The 27,232-nt window shown below is 45.4% G+C and overlaps 1 protein-coding gene across 3 annotated transcripts in view; it reads right to left on the reverse strand.

Annotated features, from left to right (window-relative positions):
* Nucleotides 1–4,151: 4,151 nt before the first annotated feature.
* The window catches only part of LOC138789051 (carboxyl-terminal PDZ ligand of neuronal nitric oxide synthase protein-like), a 66,175-nt gene continuing 43,094 nt past the window's right edge, over nt 4,152–27,232 (reverse strand). For 2 of the 3 annotated variants that reach the window (XM_069967567.1, XM_069967568.1), the window contains exons 6-12: nt 19,314–19,455; nt 18,849–19,012; nt 18,533–18,679; nt 18,271–18,436; nt 16,011–16,151; nt 6,777–7,077; nt 4,152–5,311 (exon numbers count right to left, since the gene is read on the reverse strand). In XM_069967567.1, coding sequence (XP_069823668.1) covers nt 4,801–5,311; nt 6,777–7,077; nt 16,011–16,151; nt 18,271–18,436; nt 18,533–18,679; nt 18,849–19,012; nt 19,314–19,455 — 1,572 coding nt within the window. In that variant the 3' untranslated portion in view covers nt 4,152–4,800. Of the gene's footprint in view, nt 5,312–6,776; nt 7,078–14,780; nt 16,152–18,270; nt 18,437–18,532; nt 18,680–18,848; nt 19,013–19,313; nt 19,456–27,232 lie in introns of those variants that run through there. The other variant, XM_069967569.1, reaches the window with a different exon arrangement.

The raw sequence follows: 27,232 nt of genomic DNA on the forward strand, positions 1-27,232 counted from the left end.
TGACTCTTAGGCCTCATTCACATCACATGTCAGGGCCCCATTGCCAGGAGACCGACAAATAATAGTAAAGTTTTTTTTTTTGCAGGTCACAAGAACAGAGTTAACTGCTGTCCAGCAAATAAAGTGTATACTGGTGTAAAGTAAAACAACTTTGTGACAACTAGACTAAGGCCGATATACGGGGCTATAACCCACCAAACTGGACAATAACCACCCTAAGTAATACGGCCAATGATTAGCAAAATCTAATTCATCAGCTGATTGGGTCATCTTTACGTCTCAAAAAAAATTATCGCCTATGGGTGGGACATCTTCCTGGGTAATGGGGGACGTGCCACCGACATGACAGCAAAGGGCCGCAAGGTGAGGCCGTATGAGCGATGGAATCAGCCGGAACTTCTCAGCGCGGATTCCGTAGTGTGAACCTACCCTCATAAAGGATCAGTGGCTGATGAATGATCACCACAAAGGGCCGTATGATCAGTTCAGCCGTTGCTTGTACAGCCTTCCCTGCCCGATTCTCAACATTATGTTAAGACTCCGCAAACGGGAGAAGATCTACAAGGGCTCATTTCCCGTGTGAAAGTCTAATAGGACAACACAATTTGTCTATGGCAATGTATATATACAGTATATGGGGGAGATTTATCAAGCATGGTAAAATTGGTTCAGTTGCCCCTAGCAACCAATCAGATTCCACCTTACATTTTCCAAAGAGTCTGTGAGGAATGTAAGGTGGAATCTGATTGGTTGCTAGGGGCAACTGAGCCAGTTTCACTTTACACCATGTTTGATAAATCTCCCCCTATATTTCTATTACTATACCAGTTTTGGGCCCCTGAAACATATTGTGAATGGGGTCTTACAAAACATTGTCTGACAATACATCTCAGTTACATTCAGTTCCAAAGCCATACAGTATAAAAGGCACAGTCATATCTAGAGGCACATGGACATGTATGTGTAGTAACATAATATTGCTGCCATCATAGTACAGAACATTCAGAACAATCAGATAAAAAAGAATATTTTAGATAAAATTAAAAAAAATACATATTGTAGAATGAAAAGTGAACTTTATGAATGGATATGTTATCAGGACGTGAACATTTCCATGGACAATCGGAGCTCTTCCGTGTATACAGTGTTATTCCCCTATGGGTCCCTCCTCCCCTTTAGCAGATTAAAAAAGACAAAAGATTTGATACTTAAAATATATTGGAAAATTGAATAACTCTTCATTTCATCATAGATAAAAATACCCATTTATTGACATGGAATACCCCATAATATAAGCTTAAAGGGGTTATCCAGCGCTACAAAAACATGGCCACTTTCTTCCAGAGACAGCACCGCTCTTGTCACCAGTTCAGGTGCAGTTTACAATTAAGCTCCATTCACTTCAGTGGAACTAAGTTACCAAACCTGCACCCAAACTGCAGACAAGATTGATGCTGTCTCTGGAAGAAAGTGACCATGTTTTTTGGAGCGCTGGAGAACCCCCTTTAATATAGCTCCAAACACAGATATGGTCATGCTCATATATGTATTTAAAGGGGCTCTCTACTTGTTAGGGTCCCTTAAGAAACGATGCTGGGACCCTCAGTGATCAACTGTACTCTATGGTGGAATCTAAGTGGTCAATTTCTCTACAGCACCACCACAGGAGGAGTCTGGTATTGCACAGTGTACATTCAAATCACTGCATTGTCTATGGAACGAGGGACAGGACAAGTCCTCCAGAGCAAGAGCGGCTCTTTGTAACAAAGATTAGGATTCTTAACATGCCCCATTTAAAGAAGCACTCCGTGGGGGAGATTTATCAAGCATGGTGTAAAGTGAAACTGGCTCAGTTGCCCCTAGCAACCAATCAGATTCCACCTTTCATTTTCCAAAAAGTCTGTGAGGAATGAAAGGGGGAATCTGATTGGTTGCTAGGGGCAACTGGGCCTGTTTCACTTTACACCATGTTTGATAAATCTCCCATGTAAATTTTTTGCCTATATCATGTACACTCCGCATCACTAGACCTATAATGTGAACTGACGCCAACCCACTTACCAATAGAATCACTTCACCTGGTTGGACTCCAGCACCTGCAGACTAATTAGCTAGTCAGCTGCAGTGATGAGACTCCACCCAGAGGCCTCATGGGAAATGTAGGAAATCATTTCAGTAGGGAAATAGCAGTCAATATGGCTGCTACATCAACTAAACGCTTATAAAAACAAGATCAAAATTTTTGGAGTGCTCCTTTACCTCTGAATTCCCTGATAGTGTACGACAATGGGTTCTGTAAACTGGACAACCCCTTTAAATAGTTAACATCTATCCAGCCATCGCTCATATATCAGTATTATAGGATATACAGTAAGTGTGAATCGTATCTAGACTTTGTTACATCATCTACATCAGGGACGGGGAAACTTTGGCCCTCCAGCTGTTCCAAAACTACAATTCCCATCATGCCTGGACAGCCGAAGCTAAAGCTTCGGCTGTCCAGGCATGATGGGAATTGTAGTTTTGGAACAACTGGAGGGCCAAAGGTTCCCCATTCCTGATCTACATCATACATACAATCTATGAGGAATATAAATCCATTTACTATAAAAATAACATTCTCATGGTGTGAATAGCGATCAATGTACCCAGGCGCTGTAGCCATGTTATTGGCATCACAGGCCCGAGGCGTTAAAGAGTTTTGTACAGGAATATACGTCCTTTGTTTCTAAAAAATACAATAAAATGTCATAGTTTATACATACACGAGCAGATAGTACATGCCGCTATAGTATATACAGATAAGAAACTGCAAAAATACTTCATATATAGATCAATGATACAGACTCCCGTATGAAGTTACTGACTGTAGAAATATTCTACCTTCCATCCATAGAAAACTTAGAGGATCGGCGTCATAACCAATGCCATATGTAGAAACCATTTCCGTTTCAAAGTCCCTCGAAGGATGTCCCCAAAGGCAACAGGCTGGGGACCACACTGCTCCAAAGAGCTGAAACATGATTGGTTAATATTACAGAATGATCCACCCCTAGTGTTATCGATTTTCTATGACCCCCTGCAACCAGTATATATATATATATATATATATATGGGCTGAGCAGGAGGGTGAAATGGACTAAAAAAAAATTAAGACTAAGGCAACGGGAAACACGTTAACAATGAAATGTTTGACAACTTCGAAACCCTCGAAATTCTACTTTCCCTATTCTATGTGCAACTTTTTTTTTTTTTTTTTTTTTTTTTACTATCTCGTCATAGAAACTCATCATGAACTATAGCATAGATAGAACCAATGGTTATTTCCCACCATAGGTGTACTTAAAGGGGTATTCTCATCTTCTTATTTTGCATCCTGATTTCTCCTTCCCTTTAAAAAGACAACTCCAGCCAAAATTATTTTTTTAAATGTTATTTCTTATGAAAAGTTAGACAAATTCCTAATGTACATTATTTATGAGAAATGCACATATAGGGCTATTTCCCTTAATTTAGTAGATCATGGAGTGGTCAAATTCTCTCAAAAACCGTGACGTCACAAATCAGGTGTAATTCCCATGGAGTGTCCAGCAGGGGGAGCAGTATATGTAGAAGTCTATGGACTGTATTGAAGTCTATGAAAGATGTAATGTAATGTAAAAACTACCCGTTACTGATGGACTATTTTTATGGAATAATTTGGGTAGCAAGGACAGTGAGGGGGGAGCTTGGTGATTGGGATCTCCCTGGTACTACTCCTCCCATCATCTGCTCATACTATTAGCAGATGAAGGGAGGAGTAGCAGTGTCTATCTGTCCCACTACGCCGAGCAGGGAGGGAGGGAGTTAGATGCACCGGCACCTCTCTCCCTCCCTGATGGTGCCCTTCCTTTGGTCCTAGCTCCCCAAATTATTCCATACACAAAGTCCATCAGTAAAGGGTAGTTTTTACATTATATTACATCTTCCATAGGCTTCATTACAGTCCATAGACTTCTACATATACTGCACGCCCTGCTGGACACTTCATAGGAATTACACCTGATTTGTGACGTCACTTTTTCGAGAGCATTTGAACACTCCATGATCTACTAAATTAAGGGAAGTAGCCCTATATGTGCATTTCCCATAATTAATGTACATTAGGTATTTGTCTAACTTTCCATAAGAAATAACATAGTAAAAATACTTTTGGCTGAACTTCTCCTTTAAGTTTCCTTTCTTCTCTAGTGCCAAATTCTACACATAGTGGGGCCTACTGCGTATATACTACAAGATGTCCTACTTACTTCTAGGAAGCAGGAAAAGTGTGGGCAGGCTGGGGGCCATCCTAGTCACTTCTATGGAGCAGAAAAATGATGGGAAGGCTAGGAGCTACTCTTGACATTCACTTCTATGGAGCAGCAAACAGGTGGTTGTGATCGTGACCACCGCTGCATGTACTGAGGGAAACAAAGACAGGGATGTGGACAGAATATTCCAGAATAGGAAAATAGTAATAAAATAAGCGTATTTACAAAGATACTTCATTTTCCATCAGAGCCATATATAAAGATGATCTCTGAGAAGAGAATACCCCTTTAATAGCAAAGTCATGGGGCCTGGGAAGTCTATGGGTTAGTAATCTGCAGGCCTGGCCTTTATAGCGATGTCATCTTACAGCAGAATCACTATCTGTTTGCCCGCATGGGCATTATGTAGTGTACTATACACAGCTATATGCAGGGCCCAGCAGATCACACAGACCGACCATAGGCATCCAGTGATGAGACTATTATAAAGTCTTATGGTGATAATATTCTACTCAAATGATAGGAGGTCTGGGTGAGGACCCTCAGTATCTAAAGCCGATTTCCTGGGCCAAGAACTCCATTCGGTATTGGCCTGGCCCTCTATGAGGTCCTCCTGGCTGATGCAGAGCTTCACCCCTTTTTTGTCAGACTGTTCCCTGAGACTTGTGTCAGACGACTCCTTGTGGATAAGGTCGGGGACAGACAGTGCGATCTCGGGAAAGACTTCATTTTGGTTCTCAGTAGGCTCTGAACCATCCACTTCAGCCTCTCCGTTGGGTACAGTATCCGGCAGGCATTGGGGGGTTTCAGGGTCGGCGACTTCGGTGACATTTTCAGAAGAGATATCGAATGCTAAATCCAAGCTATCGGTGGAGGAAACAACTTGCTTCTCTGGACTGCCCAACACCGGGTTCGAAGAGATCATCATATCCTGAGTCGTCTTCAGAGCTCGGGAGACTCTCTTTTTTGTTACCGGCGGAGGGGGTTCAAGTCGGGGGAAATTCTCAATAAACTTGGATCTGCAACAGTTGACAGAAAACCATTCATTATATTTACTCAACGAATTGCAAAGAAGGAAATGACAAAAGTTACAATGTTTATAATTTAGTCTCAATGTCGTATTTATTTCTTTTTTTGCAGAAACCAATAGTACAGGCGATTTTAAAAAACTTTGTAATTGGGTTTATTAGGCAAATATGCCATTATCTGCATTCAAAAAGACTTTCCCCAGGTCCCCCCCTCCTCCTCTCTCTCATCCACTGCTCATTATCAGGAAATCTCGACTTTTTTACATTAGTCAGGCCCTGTGTAATCTATGGAGAGGGGAGGGGGAGGAGGGAGATTAGTCGCCAGCAGAGAACAAAGGATTACACAGCGGGACCTGTGTGAAAGCAGTATTCAGAGGTCAGAGAGGTCAGTGCTGACTTCAGAGGAGATAGCCCGGTGATGTAGCTGTAAATTAACCCTTTGTTGTCCTGTTTTGGTGCCTCATCTCCCTCAACCCCTCACCTCTACGTAGAAAACCATGAAGACAGGGGGGAGAGCTTCAAACTGCTTTTTCATGATAAAATGCATTTTTTGGCTAATAACCCCAATTACAAAGTTTCTTAAAATCGACAGATTTCTGCAAAAAAAAAAAAATTAAACGACAGTGAACTCCAGGTGGGGGGGGGGGGGGGGGGTCGGGGGGAGTGCTGGGGAGGATGAAAGAAGTAACATGCGCTCACTTCCCTCATTCCAGCGCTGGTCCCAGGATCCTGCTGCTCCAGCCCTGGACGCTTCTCGGTCTGAATAGAGACCTGGGACATGATGTGTTAGGCCCCCTCAGCCAGTCAGCGGCCGAGGCGGGACCCCACTACGGCTCCTGACTGGCCGCGCAGGCCTGGCATGTTACATCCGAGGTCCCCACTAAGACTCAGAAGTGTACGGGCCTGGAGTGCTGGAGTGGGGGAGGTGAGAGCATGTTCCTTCTTTAATCCTCCCCCCTCCCGGGCACTCTGCCAAAAATCACCCCAGCCTGGAGTTCTCCTTCAAAGGGCAGGTTAGAGGAATACCACCTGCTTATATCTCTTTATTGTGCTAAGGATGCAGGGAAGTCTCTTACCTTCATCCTCTGTACTGTTTCCGTATATCAAGAAGTTATATTCACAGGTTAATCAGGTGCTTTGGAGCACTGGGGACAGGACTACCTCCCCCCACAGCACCTCTAATTTATGTGCCCAAATCTAAACATTTGATTTCTTAGGGTCTTGTTCCCGCCCCAGCACCAAACAAGACCCTAAGAACCAAGACAACAGGACCCTAAGAACTCAACAAGAACGCCCGGGCCGAATACCTGTTTAAACAATTTTGGACTTTGGCATCAAATGATGGAAAATGGGATTACAACTTAAAAACAAGACTTCACTTTAAAACTATATAAATGATCAAGGTGCAATTCCAAAGAGATCAATACAATGAAGGTAATAACGGACCAAAACTCACATTTCTTCATCCCCAAGACTGAGGGTCCGCTCCTTACTGGCCAGCACAGATGCTACGTTCTTGTTGACTTCCGTGATGCCGATATCTCCTCGGTCCGGTTCTTTCCTTCGTAGGAAGTCGTTGACTTTGGCTCCCACAGCCTTTCCCAGGTTCTTTAAGTGCTGGGTGCTGCCCGCTAAGATGCCGACTCCCGGCAGATCGGCGCTGCTCTGGGTAGGCTTTGTCAGCTGCGATAGCGACGAGCTGGGTTGTAGCTTTGGCATATGGGCAGCAATGGAGTTCTGGAAGATGCTTTGGTCAACTGTGAAATAAACAGAGCGTCAATGGTTAATGGCGGAGAGGGGTCATGGTACACAGCAGAAGACAAGGTGATGTCGGATCCCTCACACCACTTCATATGCACACGTTCGATACTGGGAAAGTCCATCAGGTAACAATTAAGTGACAACCTATGTGACACTGTTTCACAACCGGTGGGCCAAGACGCTATTCCATGTGGCCACCAACCACCAGGAGACTGATGAATAAGTCTGGGTTGTTTTGGCAATTATATTATGGAGGCTGATGACCGGCTGTGTCGTAAGTCTACGGACACATTATCAGCGTCACACATACAAGTCAAGTACTGCTGGAGTCTATGGAAGGAACAAGAAATTACAGGATATATAGCAAAGCACCGAATGGGACCCCGTTTTAATACAAGCCCCTTTAGCAAATGACGTCACATTACAAATAGCTATTACTATGCACTCCATACTGGAAAGAATACACCACTTCCTGTAGGACATACAGCAGCTGATAAGTACTGGCAGCTTTAAGAAATGAAAGCTCAGCTCTGATTAGTTGCTACAGGCAGTTTTGAGGCTCCTATATACATCCCCAGGCTGTGGTGCCCCATCACTGCGGAGCCTCTTACATTAGGTTCTGGCTCCTATACAGCAAACAGCTCAAGTTCCTATAACTTCTAGTGCTGCAACTGAGCATGTGCGACCAGCAAACTGAAGAGGAACTACTGGTCGTAATCCTAGATGACCCAACATCACATTTAGGAACTGTAAGAAGTGAGGGATAATTTAGGGAGATACTAAGAACATTTAGTTACTATGTATTTTGGATTTTTATTTAGTTTTGTGTACTTTCAAAAGAGGTCCACGTTTACATACCAGAATGCCCCTTTAAATTTAAAGGTGTATCAAATTACTATACAAATTTATTTTCCAGCTACCCCTCCAAAAGTGGAATGACATGGGGATTTGGAGGCCCCATACTCCCAACTATAGTCAGATGTTGGGGTTGCCCCTCTTCAGTATATGGCTGCAGAATAGAGGCTGGCTGGGTGTGATGACCTTGACGTAACCTTGGTAGGATATGGTTTCTCCAATCAGATGATTTAGGCAGCCTTATGGGCAATGAATCCTGGGAAAAGGTGTGCAAATCGGCTCTCCTCCATAAAGGGGGAGAACGGTATCGCTAGTGCCACCTATAGGTAGCTACAACATATACAATGTATGACCTATGGGTTGGACACTGACTTACAGGGTAGCTACCTATAGGTGGCGCTAAGGACACTGTTTTTCCTTCAGGAACAGCACCAATTTACATACCCTTTCCCAGGGTGCACTGCCAGGTTAGTCTCCACGAGGAACAAAGACACCAATCGACAACCTATAGGATCTGCCAACATTAACCACAACATGGGCCACAAAAACAGGAAAGCACAACACAGCAATACGGCAAAAAGGTGTATGAACAGATGAAGAAAAGCATTAAAAAAAAAGCGCAGGATGTCCGGCTCACAGAGGGGAAGATGGCCGTTCAGCCTTTACAATCACAAATTCTCACCACTGACCATCAAAGGGGCAACATGAAAGTCTTACCTTACTCAGATTACTCGGAGAGCAAAATAAGGAGGAAACACAAAAACATTTGAATCCAAAAATTTATATACAGAGTGGTTATGGCAAACAAGCAGTGCACATGCGGGAGGGGTATCACTATAGGGACAAGGCAGATGTGCCATCCAGAAGTGGGGGTAAGCTCGGTGGCCACCCCTGTGGAAGCTGAAGAGATGAACAGATTCTTAGAGAGAACGCCATGACCTTTAGTGTCTTCAGCCCGGGTATGTAACATGATTGGTGAAATGTCATTCCAAAAGCAACACTTTAAATAAAAAAAAAAAAGCAGGCAGGTGCTGGGTGGCTTTACATGCCCCGATAACACACAGTACTCATGGCCATTTCCACTATAGCTCCCTATGATCAGGTGGGGATTATACCATGTTGTAAAGAAGCATTGGTCACATGATAAAAAGTGGAGAAAAGTTATAATGATATAATGGCTACCACATTTTGGCCATTGGCTGATTTCACGATATTTCACATTCCTCAAGATTTGCTATTTTGACTCAAGTCTGAGAATGAGAGACTCAGAACCTGTCGACTTCCATGTACTATCAAAGCACGTATAGCCACCCTAATGTTGACCATGCATATTAGATGACAATTGGCCGAATCCTCCGATTTTGATGTGATCAGCTGACCATCTAATATGTATGGGAGCCTCCTGACTCACTCGCGATGGCAGATGTAAGGGTACAGAAGGAATGCACATGGTGTGGTTCAATATGCCCAATCCCTTTGTTCTCTCTGGCAGGGGCTTCCCATTCAGGACACATGCATGCCTGGCTCAGCTGAGTATGTATGTGCATTGGGGATAGGGAGAGATCGCTATGGGTCAAGAAATCATTTGGCCAACATCTCTTGGAAACGTAAGGCAGATCCTGTAGATTGTGTCGGAATCAGCACCCAAGCTCGTAGGTACTTCTTCTTCAGGGACCGTATCTCCCGTCACAATAAATAATCAGACAGGCTGAGATGAGCACAACACCTGCCCGTACAACCCCTTTAAGCTGCTCCTTAGCAATGAATGACATGACTTATGGGGATATTATTGGATCTCCATACTCCAGAGCGGTGTTCTTCAACCTCAGACTGTCCTCCAGCTGTCGCTGAAGAATTTAACAACCTTTAGCTGTCAGGACATGGTGGGAGTTGTAGTTTTGAATCACAGGATGGAGACCACTGAGGTTATCACAGTAAGGGCAGAATTTATTATAAGGAATGGAATATTAAAGGGGTACTCTACTTTCAGATACAGAAGCATATGGCATTGCTTACCTGCCTCAGTTCTGGAACCACCAACTATCTATTTATTTTGTGGTGGTAGTCCTATTAACTGTACTGAGTGCTACAATTGCTAGAATGAACTGCTTTCCTTCAGTTCATCTAAGTCCTCCCACCCTGCCAACTCCTCCCATAGCATTCCTGCCAATTCCTCAGCCACAGCTATTACAGAACTTCTAATCTCACAGCAGACTATCGCACAATAAGTAAGTTTGCGGCCCCTGCTGCGCTGATTCCCTGTCTGCTCCTCTTTCTGTGGCATTGTGCAGCTGTGAACACATCTCATTCTTCTCTAAACTGTACTCTTTTATCCTCCCATGCTGCAGAGGCTCTGCAGAGGCGGGGCATAGCCAAAGCCCACCCCCCAGGGGCCTCTACAGCAAGGGAGGAGCACCATTAAAAGGATACAGCTTTCACAGAAATTGGCATCCTTACATTAGGTAAATTTTCTGGCATCATATACTCAGTTGCTTAGTAAAACATGTTGATTCCAAAATTTCAGTAGACAGTCTGATCTAGAGGGTGGCTTCTCTATTTGGTACCTATAAAGCCTGGGACTCAACACACAGGGCCCCCTTCATGTTACTTAAAAGGGGCAAAGGTGACATTTTGCAGGAAAAGCAGTAAAAAAAAAAAAGTTTTAAAGAATTGCATTTTGAGGCTAAAGCACAATTGTTAGAAAAAAATGGAGAAAATTACTAAAGCTCAGAAACCTCTAAGAGTCGGAAAAAAGTTACGGCAAGAGGAAAGAATACAGAAGGCAGAGAGAAATGATAGAAATATAAGGTTTATTGTCGTTAAACAAAGAGGTAAGTGCACTTAATACAGACAAGGAAATTCAGCGTTTCTCTATTACCAGCACAAGGATTTACACGTATATATCAGGTATTTTACACCAGAGGGCAGCAGAGAGTCAAGTACTAAGATCAGGGACTGGGAGGCAACACTGCTTTATGGTTACTAGCTATGTCCGTACAGCATTATATTAAAGAAACAAGACACAAAAAAACAATGCTACGCTGTCCCCAAGGAAAATGTATTAAAAAAAAAAATTGCAATATTATATTTACAAAAAAAGCAATAAAATTTTAGTAAAAATATTTTTGCTACTGAGCAATACGACAGAGATCAGCAGATCTATCACTAATGTGATATTCCATCTATGAATATAACTTATCAAAATTATAGAGTTAAAATATATACACAACTAGCATTGGCAACAACGGGCTCCTTCCACTTTCTGCAGGTGTGCACAGTGCACGGTATATAAAGCATATATAGAGGTGTCCATCCTTACCTTTCCTCTTTCAGCATTATATCTAGAGGTGAGTAGCGGGAGGTGAACAGCTTAGAGGAAAGAAAACATGATGTGAAACTCTGTCAGAAGTCGCCCATGTTGTATGTAAGTGTTTGCTGGCATGTTCCGAAATTGTAATGCAAGAAAGTAGAGCATAACTAGTAGAAGGTTAAGGGTGGACACATCAGTAACAGGCAAGTAGTAGTAGCTGTTGGCCAAAATAAATCTATGTAAGCTGCGCAGGTGTGGAGTATTAACCTTATAGGAAGTGATGGAGGAGGTTGGTCCTTAGTAAAACATTCAGATAATGTACATCCATGGACAACCTAGAAAACCCAAAGAAGCTCCATTGTCTTATGGACATCTGTCATAGATGAAGGCATGAAGTGCGGGGGAGCTCTACATCTGTATATTACTGTTCTTTGTATTGGAGTTTATTAGAGGTCAAGTTGTGATATTTTTGGTGACCTACAGCTGACGATAGTTGGGCTGATTCATTATTAGTCTCCATTGACACAAGCATAGTCCTACTCAGGTGTATGTGTCTCTTCACCCTGTGCTACACATATCCTCGGAGGTCTTTGCCCCAGGATTAGAGAGTACACAGGCTGGGGGAATATAAGTTCTCTAAGGGTCTATCAGCTCTATCTTCCTGGACACATTTCCCCCTCCCTCCATCTGTCAATCATGATCAACGGCTGCTCTCTCCTACATGTCCACTGTCTCTGGTTAACCTGCTTCTATTCCATTCACACCCTATATCCAGACACGACCACCTACTGGCACCTTTACCTCAAAAACATTTCCCGAATCCGTTCCTTCAACTCTGACTCATAATTACGGGTACATACTGTCATTATCTCCCACCTTGACTACTGCAACATCCTCCTCTCAGGCTTCCATCTTACAGCCTTACTCCACTCCAACCCATCCTAAGCTCCACTGCTGATTAACCCACCTCTCCTCTTCCTCCTCCTCTGCTGATCCCATCACTTGCTTCCTAATGTCTAACCAATTCAGTTTAAGGCTGGGTTCACACTACGTATATTTCAGTCAGTATTGTGGTCCTCATATTGCAACCAAAACCAGGAGTGGATTAAAAACACAGAAAGGCTCTGTCCACACAATGTTAAAATTGAGTGGATGGCCGCCATATAACAGTAAATAACGGCCATTATTTCACTACAACGGCCGCTGTTTTAAAATAACATCAAATATTTGCCATTAAATGGCGGCCATCCACTCAATTACAACATTGTGTGAACAGATCCATTCTGTGTTTTTAATCCACTCCTGGTTTTGGTTGCAATATGAGGACCACAATACTGACTGAAATATACGTAGTGTGAACCCAGCCCAAAATGTTAACCCTGACATACAAGGCCATTCTGTCACACATTGTCCGGTTCTAACAATACCTCCATCTGTGCTCTCCCCTTGCCCGCACCTCACAGAACCTCCTCCAAAACTTCTCCTGAGCGTCTTCCATACTCTGGAACTCCCTACCCCAACACATTCGCCTCTCATCCACTTCAAGATCTTTAAAAGAAACTTGAAAACAGATCTCTTCAGAAAAGACTACAACCTACAATAACCCTGCTGCCACGTCAATCACCTCGTAGACTGTAAGCCCTAATGGGCAGTGTCCTCTTTCACTATATAAGCCCTCTTGGGCAAGGTCCACTTCAGATGTAACCCTCGCTGGCCGGGCCCTCTCTCCCTATGTAAGCCCTCGTGGGCAGGGTCCTCTCTCCCTATGTAAGCCCTGGCGGGCAGGGTCCTCTCTCCCTATGTAAGCCCTCGTGGGCAGGGTCCTCTCTCCCTATGAAAGCCCTCGTGGGCAGGGTCCTCTCTTCCTAAGTAAGCCCTCATGGGCAGGGCCCTCTCTCCCTATGTAAGCCCTCGTGGGCAGGGTCCTCTCTCCCTATGTAAGCCCTCGTGGGCAGGGTCCTCTCTCCCTATGTAAGCCCTCGTGGGCAGGGTCCTCTCTCCCTATGTAAGCCCTCATGGGCAGGGTCCTCTCTCCCTATGTAAGCCCTCATGGGCAGGGTCCTCTCTCCCTATGTAAGCCCTCATGGGCAGGGTCCTCTCTCCCTATGTAAGCCCTGGCGGGCAGGGTCCTCTCTCCCTATGTAAGCCCTGGCGGGCAGGGTCCTCTCTCCCTATGCAAGCCCTCGTGGGCAGGGTCCTCTCTCCCTTTGCAAGCCCTCGTGGGCAGGGTCCTCTCTCCCTATGCAAGCCCTCGTGGGCAGGGTCCTCTCTCCCCATGCAAGCCCTCATGGGCAGGACCCTCTCTCCCTATGCAAGCCCTCATGGGCAGGGTCCTCTCTCTCTCTCTATGTATGAATCTGTAGTGACTGTGTGAACACGGCCTTATTCTGTCAACAGTTATTGGGGCTAGTCAACTGGAACGTCTTGCCACTAAGGAGTTAATGGGCTGGAAAAGTGTAGAGAAGCAGTGGTCTGTGGAACTGATGAGTGATCGAAACAAAATGGAATTGGGCATGGCAGCTTTGTGTGTATAAATATGTGTGTATATATATATATATATATATATATATATATATATATATATATATATGTATGTGTGTGTATTTGCCGACCCCAATACACTTGTTACAATGAGCAGGAATATATTTTATATAGATAGAGAGATAGATAGATAGATGGTAGCTCATAGCCGGATGTACCCACTGTGCCACTCCGGTAGGGAAGAGGAGTCCTTTTACCACAACAAATCATTACTAAAATAGTTTCTCTATAAACGTAAGCGCTGATCCTGCTGATCATCCTAGAAGATAAAGAGCTGCCAGCTGGCGCCTCCTGCTGGTGATGAAAAGAATTGCAGCAGAACAAGAAGAGAACCACTACTCGGGAACATATAGAACGATCAGCAATCCCAGGGGAAAGCCTCAGCCTGTATGATGATCTGGCTACGGATCTGGTTCAGCGACTAAGGTGAGCGAAACAGATGTTACTACTGAGTCAATTCAAGAAGAAAATGAGGATTTAGGGACGAGTGATTTAACTCTGGCACGCTGCCAGGTATCGTAGGGTCTAGCATCCAGACTGTGTGTATTTAGAAGCCATTGTAATATACTTTGTATAGGATCCATGTAGATCAGATGACAGAGATACAGAAGGACTCTGATGTTAAAGGAGAAGTTTGGACACCTTGGATCTTTATATCAGTAATATCAATGCAGAACGGAAATAAGTCATGAAAAGAAAGAAAGATGGAGATTTAAAGGGAATGTGTCGCCTAAATTTTCTTTCACTGATTAGAGTCAGATACTAAAACTCTAATCTGTTTTTATTTTCTGACTGTAATTTTTTTCTATGGTCACATGAACGGGAATAGAATCCATAATCTCGTAAATGTGGCCAGATGGCTGCCGCCATGACAGATCATCTTTAAAAAAAATAAAAATTATATATATAATATATATATATATATATATATATATATATATATATATATACACACACACACACACACACACACACACCCCACCTATCTACATACTGTATGGCGGTGCCAGAGTCACAAAAGCATGGGAAGGGAACCAACTATGGGACAATGAACAGGAAATGAGTCTGACTACTAAAGAAGGATCTGCGAGGCTCAGGTCTCTCAGTATACAGACAATAAGCATGGGTGGATGTAAGATGCTTGTACATTCATAAAAGAACCCTTCCCAGGCAAAGTGATCTATATAACTAAGCTGACTGTTCAATTATTATTATAACCTGATTGCAGCACTCTGACTTCACAACAACCATTAGATTATAAGGGCTCTGGATCATTTGTTCTAATAAAACTGCATTTATTATTGGCTACAAAACATTCTATCAATTGTTTTTTATTAAAAATTTTGCACCATTTGGCTTCTGCAGCTTGCATCTATGACAATACACAGCAAGCTGCTTGATGCCGGTCATTGTCCGTTCTATCAGATGACAGCAGAGGGCGGAGAGTTAGATGTCTGACGGCATTGACACTGGCATTGAGCAGCTTGCTAGGTATAGTGATAATAAGTTTAATAAAAATCCTTTAGAAAAATAGTCTTTAGCCCATAACACATTCAGTTTTATACAGAAATGTATCCAAAAGTGTCCATAGTTTTTAATGCATTGCATACTGTCAGGGAATCCTCGTGTTGCTTCTACATGACCAATAAGAGAGATGGCACCTGATGAAGAGATAGGGGGGCAGCTGTTCTGAAGCTGGACCCTCTATGTTCTGTATTAGGGATTACAGATGCTTTATGTTACATTGGTCTACACTTGTGGCAGGTATCCACAGTTATGGCCGAATGACCCAACGGCACACAGTAAAAACCAGAATATCAGCGACAGGTACAAATATAGCCGTCTTTTAAGGAGACACACAGTACTTATATAGCGAACAGTGCAAATATCACAGAGTACAAATACAGCACACTCCCCCGATGCCACAAACACAAGACGGAACCCACTTGAATCTACGTTCTTGTGCCTTCCCCCCCTACACAGCAATCTCATCGTCCAGACTGTCCCCCAGCATGTCTCTGTGCAAAACGTGGGCCAGCCGCCCCCCATCATCCTGCCAGGACTCCCTCTCGTCACTCTCATCAGTGTTGGATTCATATTCAGAGGCTATTCCAGATTCTCTGAACCTATAGAGCTCGAGGCTGCCGAGAAGTTCACCTGCTCCTTCCCCCTGGCCCGGAACAAAGCGATAGCACTGCACCTTCACCAAGCAGTCTGTCCTACCTAAGGGGCTGCCCAGCTGGAAGGAGGAGTCGGGGTCAGTCAGCGGGGGGAGATCATCCGATTTCGGTGTTGAAGGATCACAAAGCACTGGACAGATGCTGGAACGGAAGGTGATTTCAAGGAGGCTGTCCTGGGATCCCACTGCAAAGATGAATGAATTATATTACTGTAGAAGTTCACACATCCTGAGGAACCTTATGCGATATACATAATTGATATGGAGGAACTGTCGGGGGTCAAGTGATTCTTCCCATCAATCCCTTTAATAATTAAAGATTATGAATTCTACCATACATCTGCAAAGAATTCAAATTACAACACAGAAAACCGTCTCTCTGGTGACACCTACAGGTAGCAACCCGAAAAAGACCTCATTTGCATACTTTCCCATGAAGCATTGCCAAGAAGACGTCATCACCTCAATGAGAACAAGTACCACTGAAATCTGAACAGCACTGACCCAGCGTTTGTCTTTCAGTAACCGGAACCACTCTGGGAGACGACAGCTATAATTCTTAGGAAATAACTTAAACAGCGATTTCTTAATTAGCTTTAGAAGAATTGCTTGCAAGATGCGGGAAGGGGGGGGGGGGGGTCCAGGATTTGTGCTTGCCTTGCAATCCTCAAAGGAAAATGCAAGCTGTTGTTCATACTGTCTTCGCAAACACAGGCTGCAGCAGGTGGCGGATATCAGATGATGTATCTGTAGATTATCCTAATAATATCACACTATGCAATTATCTGAAATATTCCAACGGTCTGTCCCATCAATGCAACCCCATATGTTCTAATAGAGAGTATGGACGTCATGGGGGGGCACTGCTCAGGATGGACAGTGACCAACTAGCTATGGAGTCGAGCTGTTTATGTATTATATGGATGGCCGTCCATTTGAATGGCCTAATGTAATTTTGATTCTAAGAGGATGAGAGAACAGAAATGTCTTAATATGAAGGACGCGACTATCTATCCAAGTTTTATGTCCAGTTCTCTGGAGTGGCCGATCCAATGTTCCGGTAGAGCTTTATTCAGGTATCGGAGATCATCCAAATGGTGTGGTGGTCACCAAGCTGTTCGATCCTCCTGGTTACAATGGGCAACACCAGTTTTGCTTTGATACTCAGTCACTGACCATTTACCACCGATGTTACTTTACCTATAGGCCTGCACTCTCCGTTCTGAATCACCCTGTATTTCCGACGAAAGCCATTAGTACCCTAAGACTAACCATACCCTCCTGAGAATGTAGGTAGTAAATTCATGTCTTTTGTATATACAGCGCGTGCATCATCCAAGTCTGCAGAGCAAATCTATCCCTTAAAGGGGCTATTGAACCTCTACAAATGGACGGCCTCTTTTCTGGTGCAGACTTCTAGCTGCCTGACTATCAGCTTTATACAGTGCTCACCTTGGCTGGAGACCAGTTCCTACTTGCAATCCCCATATCAAATATAGCACCACCCATGCTCGTGGAGAAGACCATACTGCAATAGTCTGCATGGGTTTCAATAACAGTACAGCATTTGTGATTCATACTAACTTGCACAAGACCCTTCAAACAGACGATTGGAAGAGGAGTCGAACATTAAAGGGGGTTGCCAGCGCTATAAAAACACGGCCACTTTCTTCCACTCTTGTCTCCGGTTTGGGTGCAGGTTTTGTAACTTAGTTTAGTTGAAGTGAATGGAACTTAATTGCAAACTGCACCTGAACTAGAGACAAGAGCGATGCTGTCTCTGGAAGAAAGTGGCCATGTTTTTGTAGTGCTGGATAATCCCTTTAATGAAGAATATAATTGAAGACCATTAAAACTGGTGGATATTTTTTTTTCCTTTAAGAAAAAAAGTTGACTTTTTACATATATATATTTTTTCTGTTTACATTACCATCATGTAACCAGTTATCTACCACTAGGTGGCGCTCACTGCATGTGACTTTATACAACTCTCACTGAACATAGTGCTAGCCTCTTACTCATAAGCTGCCCCTAGTGGCGGTTACTGGCACAAAGAGTCATCATTCAAAGGGGTTATTATCCAAAATGAATGACCCATCAATATAAGATCGGTGGAGGTCGGACTCCAGGGCCCCCCCCCCCCCCCAATTAGCTGATTGAAGAGGCTGCGGTGCTTGTGTGAACGCTTCAATATCTGAATAGGACAATGCTGCAATTATTGTGGCCTCTGATAAGTGAGAGTGCAGGGAGTCAGACTTCCAGCGGTCCAATACTGACACCCCCACCCTCTGCGGGAGAACTTACTGGTGTTCTTTCCGGATAGCTTGTACTCCAGTTCCTGCACTTGTTTCACCAGCAGAGAGATATGCTGCAGCAGGTCCTTATTCTGCAGTAGAAGTTGATGAACTCTTGCCTGGGACTCCAGCCGGGCGGCAGCTTCTGCAGACAACTGGTCCTTCAGCAAATGAACCTGTAAAAAAAGCACAAGACATTCCCCCGGTAGGTAAAACTCTAGGCGGTCAGTGCACCCGGCGCAGGACTGCGGAGATCTTGTCTCGTCTCTTACCTGGGCCACCGCCACCTGCGTCTGCTGCTGCTGTTGCTGCAGTTGTTGCTGAAGCAGCTGGATTTGGTGGTGAACAGAGAGAGGGGTTCCTGGGGGAAGCTGGCTATCGGATGGCAGCAACATCTTGGGGGAAGCTATGAGTTTATCCTGAAGAGAAGTGGGAGACAAGGAATTTGTGAACTTCAAGAAGTCTAAAGTAAAAGTAGATATAAGTATAAAGAGAAGCCTTGTATTGAAATGCTACAATCTTTGTACAGCGTGCCGGAACAAGTTAGCGCTACACAGACATACATAGGCATATTACATTACATCTTACATTTATCTTCTTTTCCTCCAGACATTCACTCTCCCTTTTCACAGCGTCCAGATCGGTCACCCCGCGACTGGACTTAGGCCGCTGGTCCCTGGGCGGGGGGCTGTCCAAGGCATCGATATCTGTCTCGTCGGCGTTGTGATCCACGCTGGCGACTACATGTGTTACTGCACCGAGAGATGACAAGACATAAAAGATAAATGGGATAGTGGAATAAATAGACCATTTGGCCAGGCAACAAAAGGCAGAGGGATAATACAAGTAAATGGACATTACAAGTAAATGGACACTACAAGTAAATGGACAAAACCAGTAAATGGTATGATGACAGCGATATATTCGCTTAACTACCAGTCTACTCTAAGATCGAAGACCAAACCGATAAAGGTGAACAATGGCTACCATCCACCAGACCTATCACATTGCCATGACACCTTAACCTATCTATCTTATGTATCGTTTATATACCTGGTACTCCAGAGTCGTCGGTGCTCTTCTCGCTCTCCACATCCTCATGTCCATCCCCCCCTTGTTCGGTGTGCTGCAGACTCAGCTTATGGCACACCTCGAATGCCTGGCCCACAGTCCGGACCACTCGCATGGCTTGGCTCTACAAAGAAGAAGACAAAACTTCAGAACAACAAAGTAGAACAAATATCTAACGTCTTGTGTTTGTACTTTTTTTTTCCGGAAGACACCTTAAAGGGAATATCCCTAGATTAAAACATATCACCTATCCAGGGGATACCTGATCAGCAGAGATCTGACCACTGGGATCCACACCGATCACAAGAAAGGGGGTCCTCGAGCTCCAGTAAGGGCCGTATTACATGACCCCATGAGCAGTGTAAGTGAGCGCCAATCTGTGCTTTGAACCCCTTTATACCTGGTCATAATCTTCCCTATATAAGCATTTTATGTGAAAATATCTGTCCTTGTGACTGATTTCATTAAATACATCCTACCATAACACACGCTTTAGTCTCACGTAATAACAGCGATGACTGTAATTTTAGCTTACAATAATGAAGAGATAATCACCCCCCCCCCCCCCAATACCGGTTTAGTTCAGCACATAATAACTGGTTACTGAGGATGTGGCTCCATTTACTGCAGTAACATAGCGGTGTGAACAGTGACCACAAAAAGCTATAGTTCAATTGTGGTAAAAACCCATAATTATAGGAATTCTCTGGGATTAAGAGATAGCTTTCATTTCACCACCGCTAGGAAGGCTGTGTATATAGTCACTAGTCAGGTATATATACAGTGTGCACAAAACACGGGTATCAAGGGATGCAGCAGGTCCGCAGGCTGTGCTTTATGGATGTAAAGTGATCAAATATGACAAAGCCCCCTGCCTAATCTTATCTAAGTCCCTGGACCCCATATCCCTGTGATGTTTCCTGTGGTATCAGCATCCTGTAAGGTGTGAGGACCCCATATCCCTGTGATGTCCCCTGTGGTATCAGCATCCTGTAAGGTGTGAGGACCCCATATCCCTGTGATGTCTCCTGTGGTATCAGCATCCTGTAAGGTGTGAGGACCCCATATCCCTGTGATGTCTCCTGTGGTATCGGCATCCTGTAAGGTGTGAGGACCCCATATCCCTGTGATGTCTCCTGTGGTATCAGCATCCTGTAAGGTGTGAGGACCCCATATCCCTGTGATGTCTCCTGTGGTATCAGCATCCTGTAAGGTGTGAGGACCCCATATCCCTGGGATGTCTCCTGTGGTATCGGCATCCTGTAAGGTGTGAGGACCCCATATCCCTGTGATGTCTCCTGTGGTATCAGCATCCTGTAAGGTGTGAGGACCCCATATCCCTGTGATGTCTCCTGTGGTATCAGCATCCTGTAAGGTGTGAGGTGAGGACCCCATATCCCTGTGATGTCTCCTGTGGTATCAGCATCCTGTAAGGTGTGAGGACCCCATATCCCTGTGATGTCTCCTGTGGTATCAGCATTCTGTAAGGTGTGAGGACCCCATATCCCTGTGATGTCCCCTGTGGTATCAGCATCCTGTAAGGTGTGAGGTGCGGACCCCATATCCCTGAGATGTCCCCTGTGGTATCAGCATCCTGTAAGGTGTGAGGACCCCATATCCCTGTGATGTCTCCTGTGGTATCAGCATCCTGTATGGTGTGAGGACCCCATATCCCTGTGATGTCCCCTGTGGTATCAGCATCCTGTAAGGTGTGAGGTGCGGACCCCATATCCTTGTGATGTCTCCTGTGGTATCAGCATCCTGTAAGGTGTGAGGTGCGGACCCCATATCCCTGTGATGTCCCCTGTGGTATCAGCATCCTGTAAGGTGTGAGGACCCCATATCCCTGTGATTTGTCCCCTGTGGTATCAGCATCCTGTAAGGTGTGAGGACCCCATATCCCTGTGATGTCCCCTGTGATATCAGCATCCTGTAAGGTGCGGACCCCATATCCCTGTGATGTTCCCTATGTGCGGTGAGGTGCGGCCTCCCTGGATGGGACTTGTTCCTCCAGCACACTCCGCAAATGACGGATGGGACTGAGATCCGGGGAATCTGGAGGACGAGTCACCCTCTTCATCTCTTTGTCCTGTACGATGTCTGCAGTGCGGCCCCCGGGGCATTATCCATTACATACATTAGGGTCCTGCTGCCATGAAGGGGGGGGGGGGGGGGGGCTTGGTGTGTACAATGGTTAGGTAGGTGGTCGGTGTCACAGTAACATCCACATGATGCCAGGACACAAGATCTCCAGCAGAACATTGCCCATCACACTGCCCCACCATCTTGTCTTCTTCCCATAGTGCATCCTGGTGCCATCTCCTCCCCAGGTCAGTGACGCACACGCACCCAGCCAGACACATGATGGAGAACGTGACCCATCACATGAGACGCCTTCTTCCATTGGTCCACGCTCCAGTTCTGATGCCCATTGTAGACACTTTTGCCCCATACACAACAAGCTGCCATGTTCTGTGATCTGACTTCTTTCCATCACAGCCATTGGGAAGTTTTCCAGCAGTTTGCTTTACAGCAGCTCTTCAAGAACATACTGATACATTACCCCTGGCCCTGTCAGCAGATTATCTATGCTATGTTCGGTGGTAGTGACATTACAGTGTAGATGTATAGATATTACATAGACATATATAATAGTCAGCAATGAAGGGACTGGCTAATAATGGAGGAGCAGCAGCAGATAATATACGGCCCAGCACAGAACAATGGGAAAAACAAACTTCAGCCAACATTGAGATTTATTTTAGCCACAACCCGGGGGACTCCAGATATTAAATTCTCCATGGAAACTGGCAATAATGGACGAGGGGGCCACAATGTTCTCCTCTTAATAACGGAGGATCGCCTGGATACTGAAGTGTAAACATCAGGAAGCGGCAGCGGAGAGGCCGTGAGTAAGCGGCTGGCATCTTTATAGAGAGGGCGAGGTGAGGAGAACAGCTGGAGGTCGGGCCGCTCTGTGACTGTAGTCAGGGGAAGCAGAAACTATTGACGGTCATTAAAAGGCATGAAAGAATTGAGCCGATGGGCGGCCATCAGAGACTGGAGAGGTCATGTATACTGTACACTCACCTGTATTCTATGTGGGAGCAGAAGCAATGGTTTCCTCAGGGTAGGGACGTACGTAAAAAAAAAAGAAAAAAAATTGCACCATGGAGACTACAGTGCGGATGACAATTAAGAATGAGGGGGGGCTTCATTCCTGTCTGTGCCAAAATCAGTGCATACAGCACACAAAGCACGGTACGTACAGCACACAAAGCACGGTACGTACAACACACAAAGCACGGTACGTACAACACACAAAGCACGGTACGTACAACACACAAAGCACGGTACGTACAACACACAAAGCACGGTACGTACAACACACAAAGCACGGTACGTACAACACACAAAGCACAGTACGTACAACACACAAAGCACGGTACGTACAACACACAAAGCACGGTACGTACAACACACAAAGCACGGTACGTACAACACACAAAGCACGGTACGTACAACACACAAAGCACAGCGCGTACAACATACAATGCACACTGCGTACAACATACAATGCACACTGCGTACAACATACAACGCACACTGCGTACAACATACAATGCACACTGCGTACAACATACAATGCACACTGCGTACAACATACAATGCACAGCACGTACAACATACAATGCACACTGCGTACAACATACAACGCACACTGCGTACAACATACAATGCACACTGCGTACAACATACAATGCACACTGCGTACAACATACAATGCACAGCGCGTACAACATACAATGCACACTGCGTACAACATACAATGCACAGCGCGTACAACATACAATGCACACTGCGTACAACATACAATGCACACTGCGTACAACATACAACGCACACTGCGTACAACATACAATGCACACTGCGTACAACATACAATGCACAGCGCGTACAACATACAATGCACAGAGCGCACAACATACAATGCACAAATATAGTCTGCATAAGATAAGGGCGAAACCTGCTAATATGAACATAAAACCCATGTAAAGTAATAAGAGTCGTCTGCCGATGACCCACAATACACAAGGTCCAATACACCCCAGACAGTAAAGGCCCTATTACACAAAACGATTATCGGCCGTGTTCAGCCGATAATCGTCTTGTGTAATAGAAGACAACGATCAGCAGACATGTGGAAAGACAAACGACAAATATAGCAGCAATCTGCTGCCGTCGCTCCGTGGAATAGGAGGAGGAGGAATAGGATTTTTAAATAGAAGTAATGTACAGATCTGTATAACTTTCTAACAACAGCTGATTTGAAAACAAGATTATTTTTGTGCCGGAGTACACCTTTAAGATGAGCGCGGGCAGCAGGCAGAAGGCGGCATCCAGAGGGGGAGGGAGGGAGGTATAAGGTATGAGGACTACCTGCAGAGGGGGGTGTATACAGTATGGGGACTACCTGCAGAGGGGGGTGTATACAGTATGGGGACTACCTGCAGAGGGGGGTGTATACAGTATGGGGACTACCTGCAGAGGGGGGTGTATACAGTATGGGGACTACCTGCAGAGGGGGGTGTATACAGTATGGGGACTACCTGCAGAGGGGGGGGGGTATACAGTATGGGGACTACCTGCAGAGGGGGGTGTATACAGTATGGGGACTACCTGCAGAGGGGGGTGTATACAGTATGGGGACTACCTGCAGAGGGGGGGGGGGGGGGGTATACAGTATGGGAACTACCTGCAGAGGGGGGTGTATACAGTGTGGGGACTACCTGCAGGGGGGATGTATACAGTATGGGGACTACCTGCAGAGGGGGGTGTATACAGTGTGGGGACTACCTGCAGGGGGGTGGTGTATACAGTATGGGAACTACCTGCAGAGGGGGGTGTATACAGTGTGGGGACTACCTGCAGAGGGGGGTGTATACAGTATGGGGACTACCTGCAGAGGGGGGTGTATACAGTATGGGGACTACCTGCAGAGGGGGGTGTATACAGTATGGGGACTACCTGCAGAGGGGGGTGTATACAGTATGGGGACTACCTGCAGAGGGGGGTGTATACAGTATGGGGACTACCTGCAGGGGGGCGGTGTATACAGTATGGGAACTATCTGCAGAGGGGGGTGTATACAGTGTGGGGACTACCTGCAGAGGGGATGTATACAGTATGGAGTGCCTGCAGAGGGGGGATGTATACAGTATGGGGACTACCTGCAGGGGGGCGGTGTATACAGTATGGGGACTACCTGCAGAGGGGGGATGTATACAGTATGGGGACTACCTGCAGAGGGGATGTATACAGTATGGAGTGCCTGCAGAGGGGGGTGTATACAGTGTGGGGACTACCTGCAGAGGGGGGATGTATACAGTATGGGGACTACCTGTAAGGGGGCGGTGTATACAGTATGGGGACTACCTGCAGAGGGGGATGTATACAGTATGGGGACTACCTGCAGAGGGGATGTATACAGTATGGAGTGCCTGCAGAGGGGGGTGTATACAGTGTGGGGACTACCTGCAGAGGGGGGATGTATACAGTATGGGGACTACCTGTAAGGGGGCGGTGTATACAGTAAGGGGACTACCTGCAGAGTGGGGGTGTATACAGTATGGGGACTACCTGCAGAGGGGGGGGGGTATACAGTATGGGGACTATCTGCAGAGGGGGGTGTATACAGTGTGGGGACTACCTGCAGAGGGGGGTGTATACAGTATGGGGAATACCTGCAGAGGGGGGATGTATACAGTATAGCGATTACCTGCAGAAGGGGGGGGGGGGTGTATACAGTATGGGGACTACCTGTAGATGGGGGAGGGAGGTATACAGTACGGGGGAACAACTACAGAAAGGGGGGGATGTATACAGTATGGGAGAACAATTACAGAGGGGGGAGAGAGGTATACAGAGAGGTATACAATATGGAGGACTCACTACATCATGGGAGCTTAGTGGGACACAGAGTATGGAGGATAACTACCATATAGAGTGGGGCTACAGTGTAGGGACATACAGGATTTCTCCAAAAATAATCCCTAGCCCTATTTGCAGAGAAAAAAAGTATATAAGACCCTGTGCTATTTTTGGAGAAACAAGATACATCACATCCCAAGATGTACCCAGGAGCTCTCCACAACTACAGCCCCCAATGTAACCTGCAGAGTCAAATGCAGTGCAGAATAAGGACTGTAATAGTCAGGCAGATGAGCGATGTGCCGATATCTGTGATAAATGACGGGGTTCTGGCTGATAAGAAGCTCACTAAATCACTGCACAATAAGACATACGTAGGGAGGGGGGTAGAGAGAACTTCTTCTTATGGGTCAGCGACATTGATATGAAATCTCTCTCTATAGAACGTATAAAGCTCCAGGCAAGAACACTGCACGAAGCCGAGCAAGGAAAATACCCGCAGGCTGCAAAACACATGAAGCATTGCTCAGATCTTTTCTTATCACTTGAAAGACGCATCCCGGCAGGTTTCTGTGCTGCTAGAAGCAGCCGGCGATGATACAAAGATCCTTCCAGAAGAAGAAGAAAAGGAACGCGGTATAAATGGAAACTTCTAGGATGAATGAAAAGGAGGTAGGAAGCCTGCCCAGCCGTGTTATACAGGAAATTCTACTTTCAGAAGGACACACTTTCCTAGTGATATGAGAAATCCTCTATAACTGGGCACAACACATAACAAGAAACTATGGAGTAAAAAGCGCTAAAAAAGGTGCAAATATATAGTGAATGTGGGCAAAGTGATCCAAGAGCTGAGGGTCCAACCTGCGGCCCTCCAGCTGCTGCAAAACTACAATTCACATTATGCCTGGACAAAGCTTCTAGGAATGCCTTGCTCTTCAAAAACTTTGCTCTTTGGAAAGCTTCACTTTGGCTGTCCAGGCATGATGGGAATTGTAGTTTTGCAACCTCACATAACAGCAGCATACAACATGTCAAGTAATCACCATAGAAGATATAGGGAGGCCTGGCAGGGTCTTGATAACGTACTCCCCTAAGCCACAACGCGCCAATCTGGGGGGCTGACAAGGCAGCCAATAACTCCCCTGGTCCCTGGGACGCATCCCATTCGGAACAACACTATATACTTCCTCCATATCCACCAATAAACAAGGGGTTACTAACCCTCTCATGGGCCCCCCTCTTACCAGACCGAACCTTTGAAGTCCCTACCGCAGGCTAACATGACAGGCTAAGTTGTATAGCAAGCCCTCACCACAACTTTGGGTGGGTGAGCTGAACCAGATCCAGCAGGAAACTGAAGCTCCACCTACGACTCCACCTTTTTTATTGACTTTCACCACCTGGTGAGTACACCCCTTATACATCCCCATTCTGCACCTCTTTTTGGGCCCCCATCCTCCTACACCAAGCCCCTACCAGACCTCTTCCTTCCTCACTTACTTTTCCCAACTATACTTTTCCTAAGGCCTACATTCCCCAGGCCAAAGCCGGTCATGTCAGGCCCCCATTAAGCTGCGCCCCCACTCCATGCACTCTCTATGTCAGCTTCTTGACTGATATACTCATGTTCTTATGATAGGTTTTTAAAGGTTGCCCACCTTTGTGGTAACATTGCTAAGTTATCTAACCACTCTGCTTAGCGGCTGCCAAAGCTTAGAATAACACCGCCTACTACCCCAATGTACAGTACTATGTACGGCTGTAAACCAAATAACCATCACATCATGTAAAGCTCTTCCTATACAATTAAAGGGGAACTATCAGCAGGTTAAACAAATCTAACCTGCTGATAGGTCCCTACAGCACAGGAGGCGCTGAGAAGGAACGTTTTTTTCCCCCCTAACCTTCTTTCTCAGCGCCGTTCCGATGCAGTTAGTCGTGTGCCCGACAGTTCGGTGAGACCGCTAGGA

Source organism: Dendropsophus ebraccatus, chromosome 4 (assembly GCF_027789765.1).
Source record: "Dendropsophus ebraccatus isolate aDenEbr1 chromosome 4, aDenEbr1.pat, whole genome shotgun sequence".
NCBI lineage: Eukaryota > Metazoa > Chordata > Amphibia > Anura > Hylidae > Dendropsophus > Dendropsophus ebraccatus.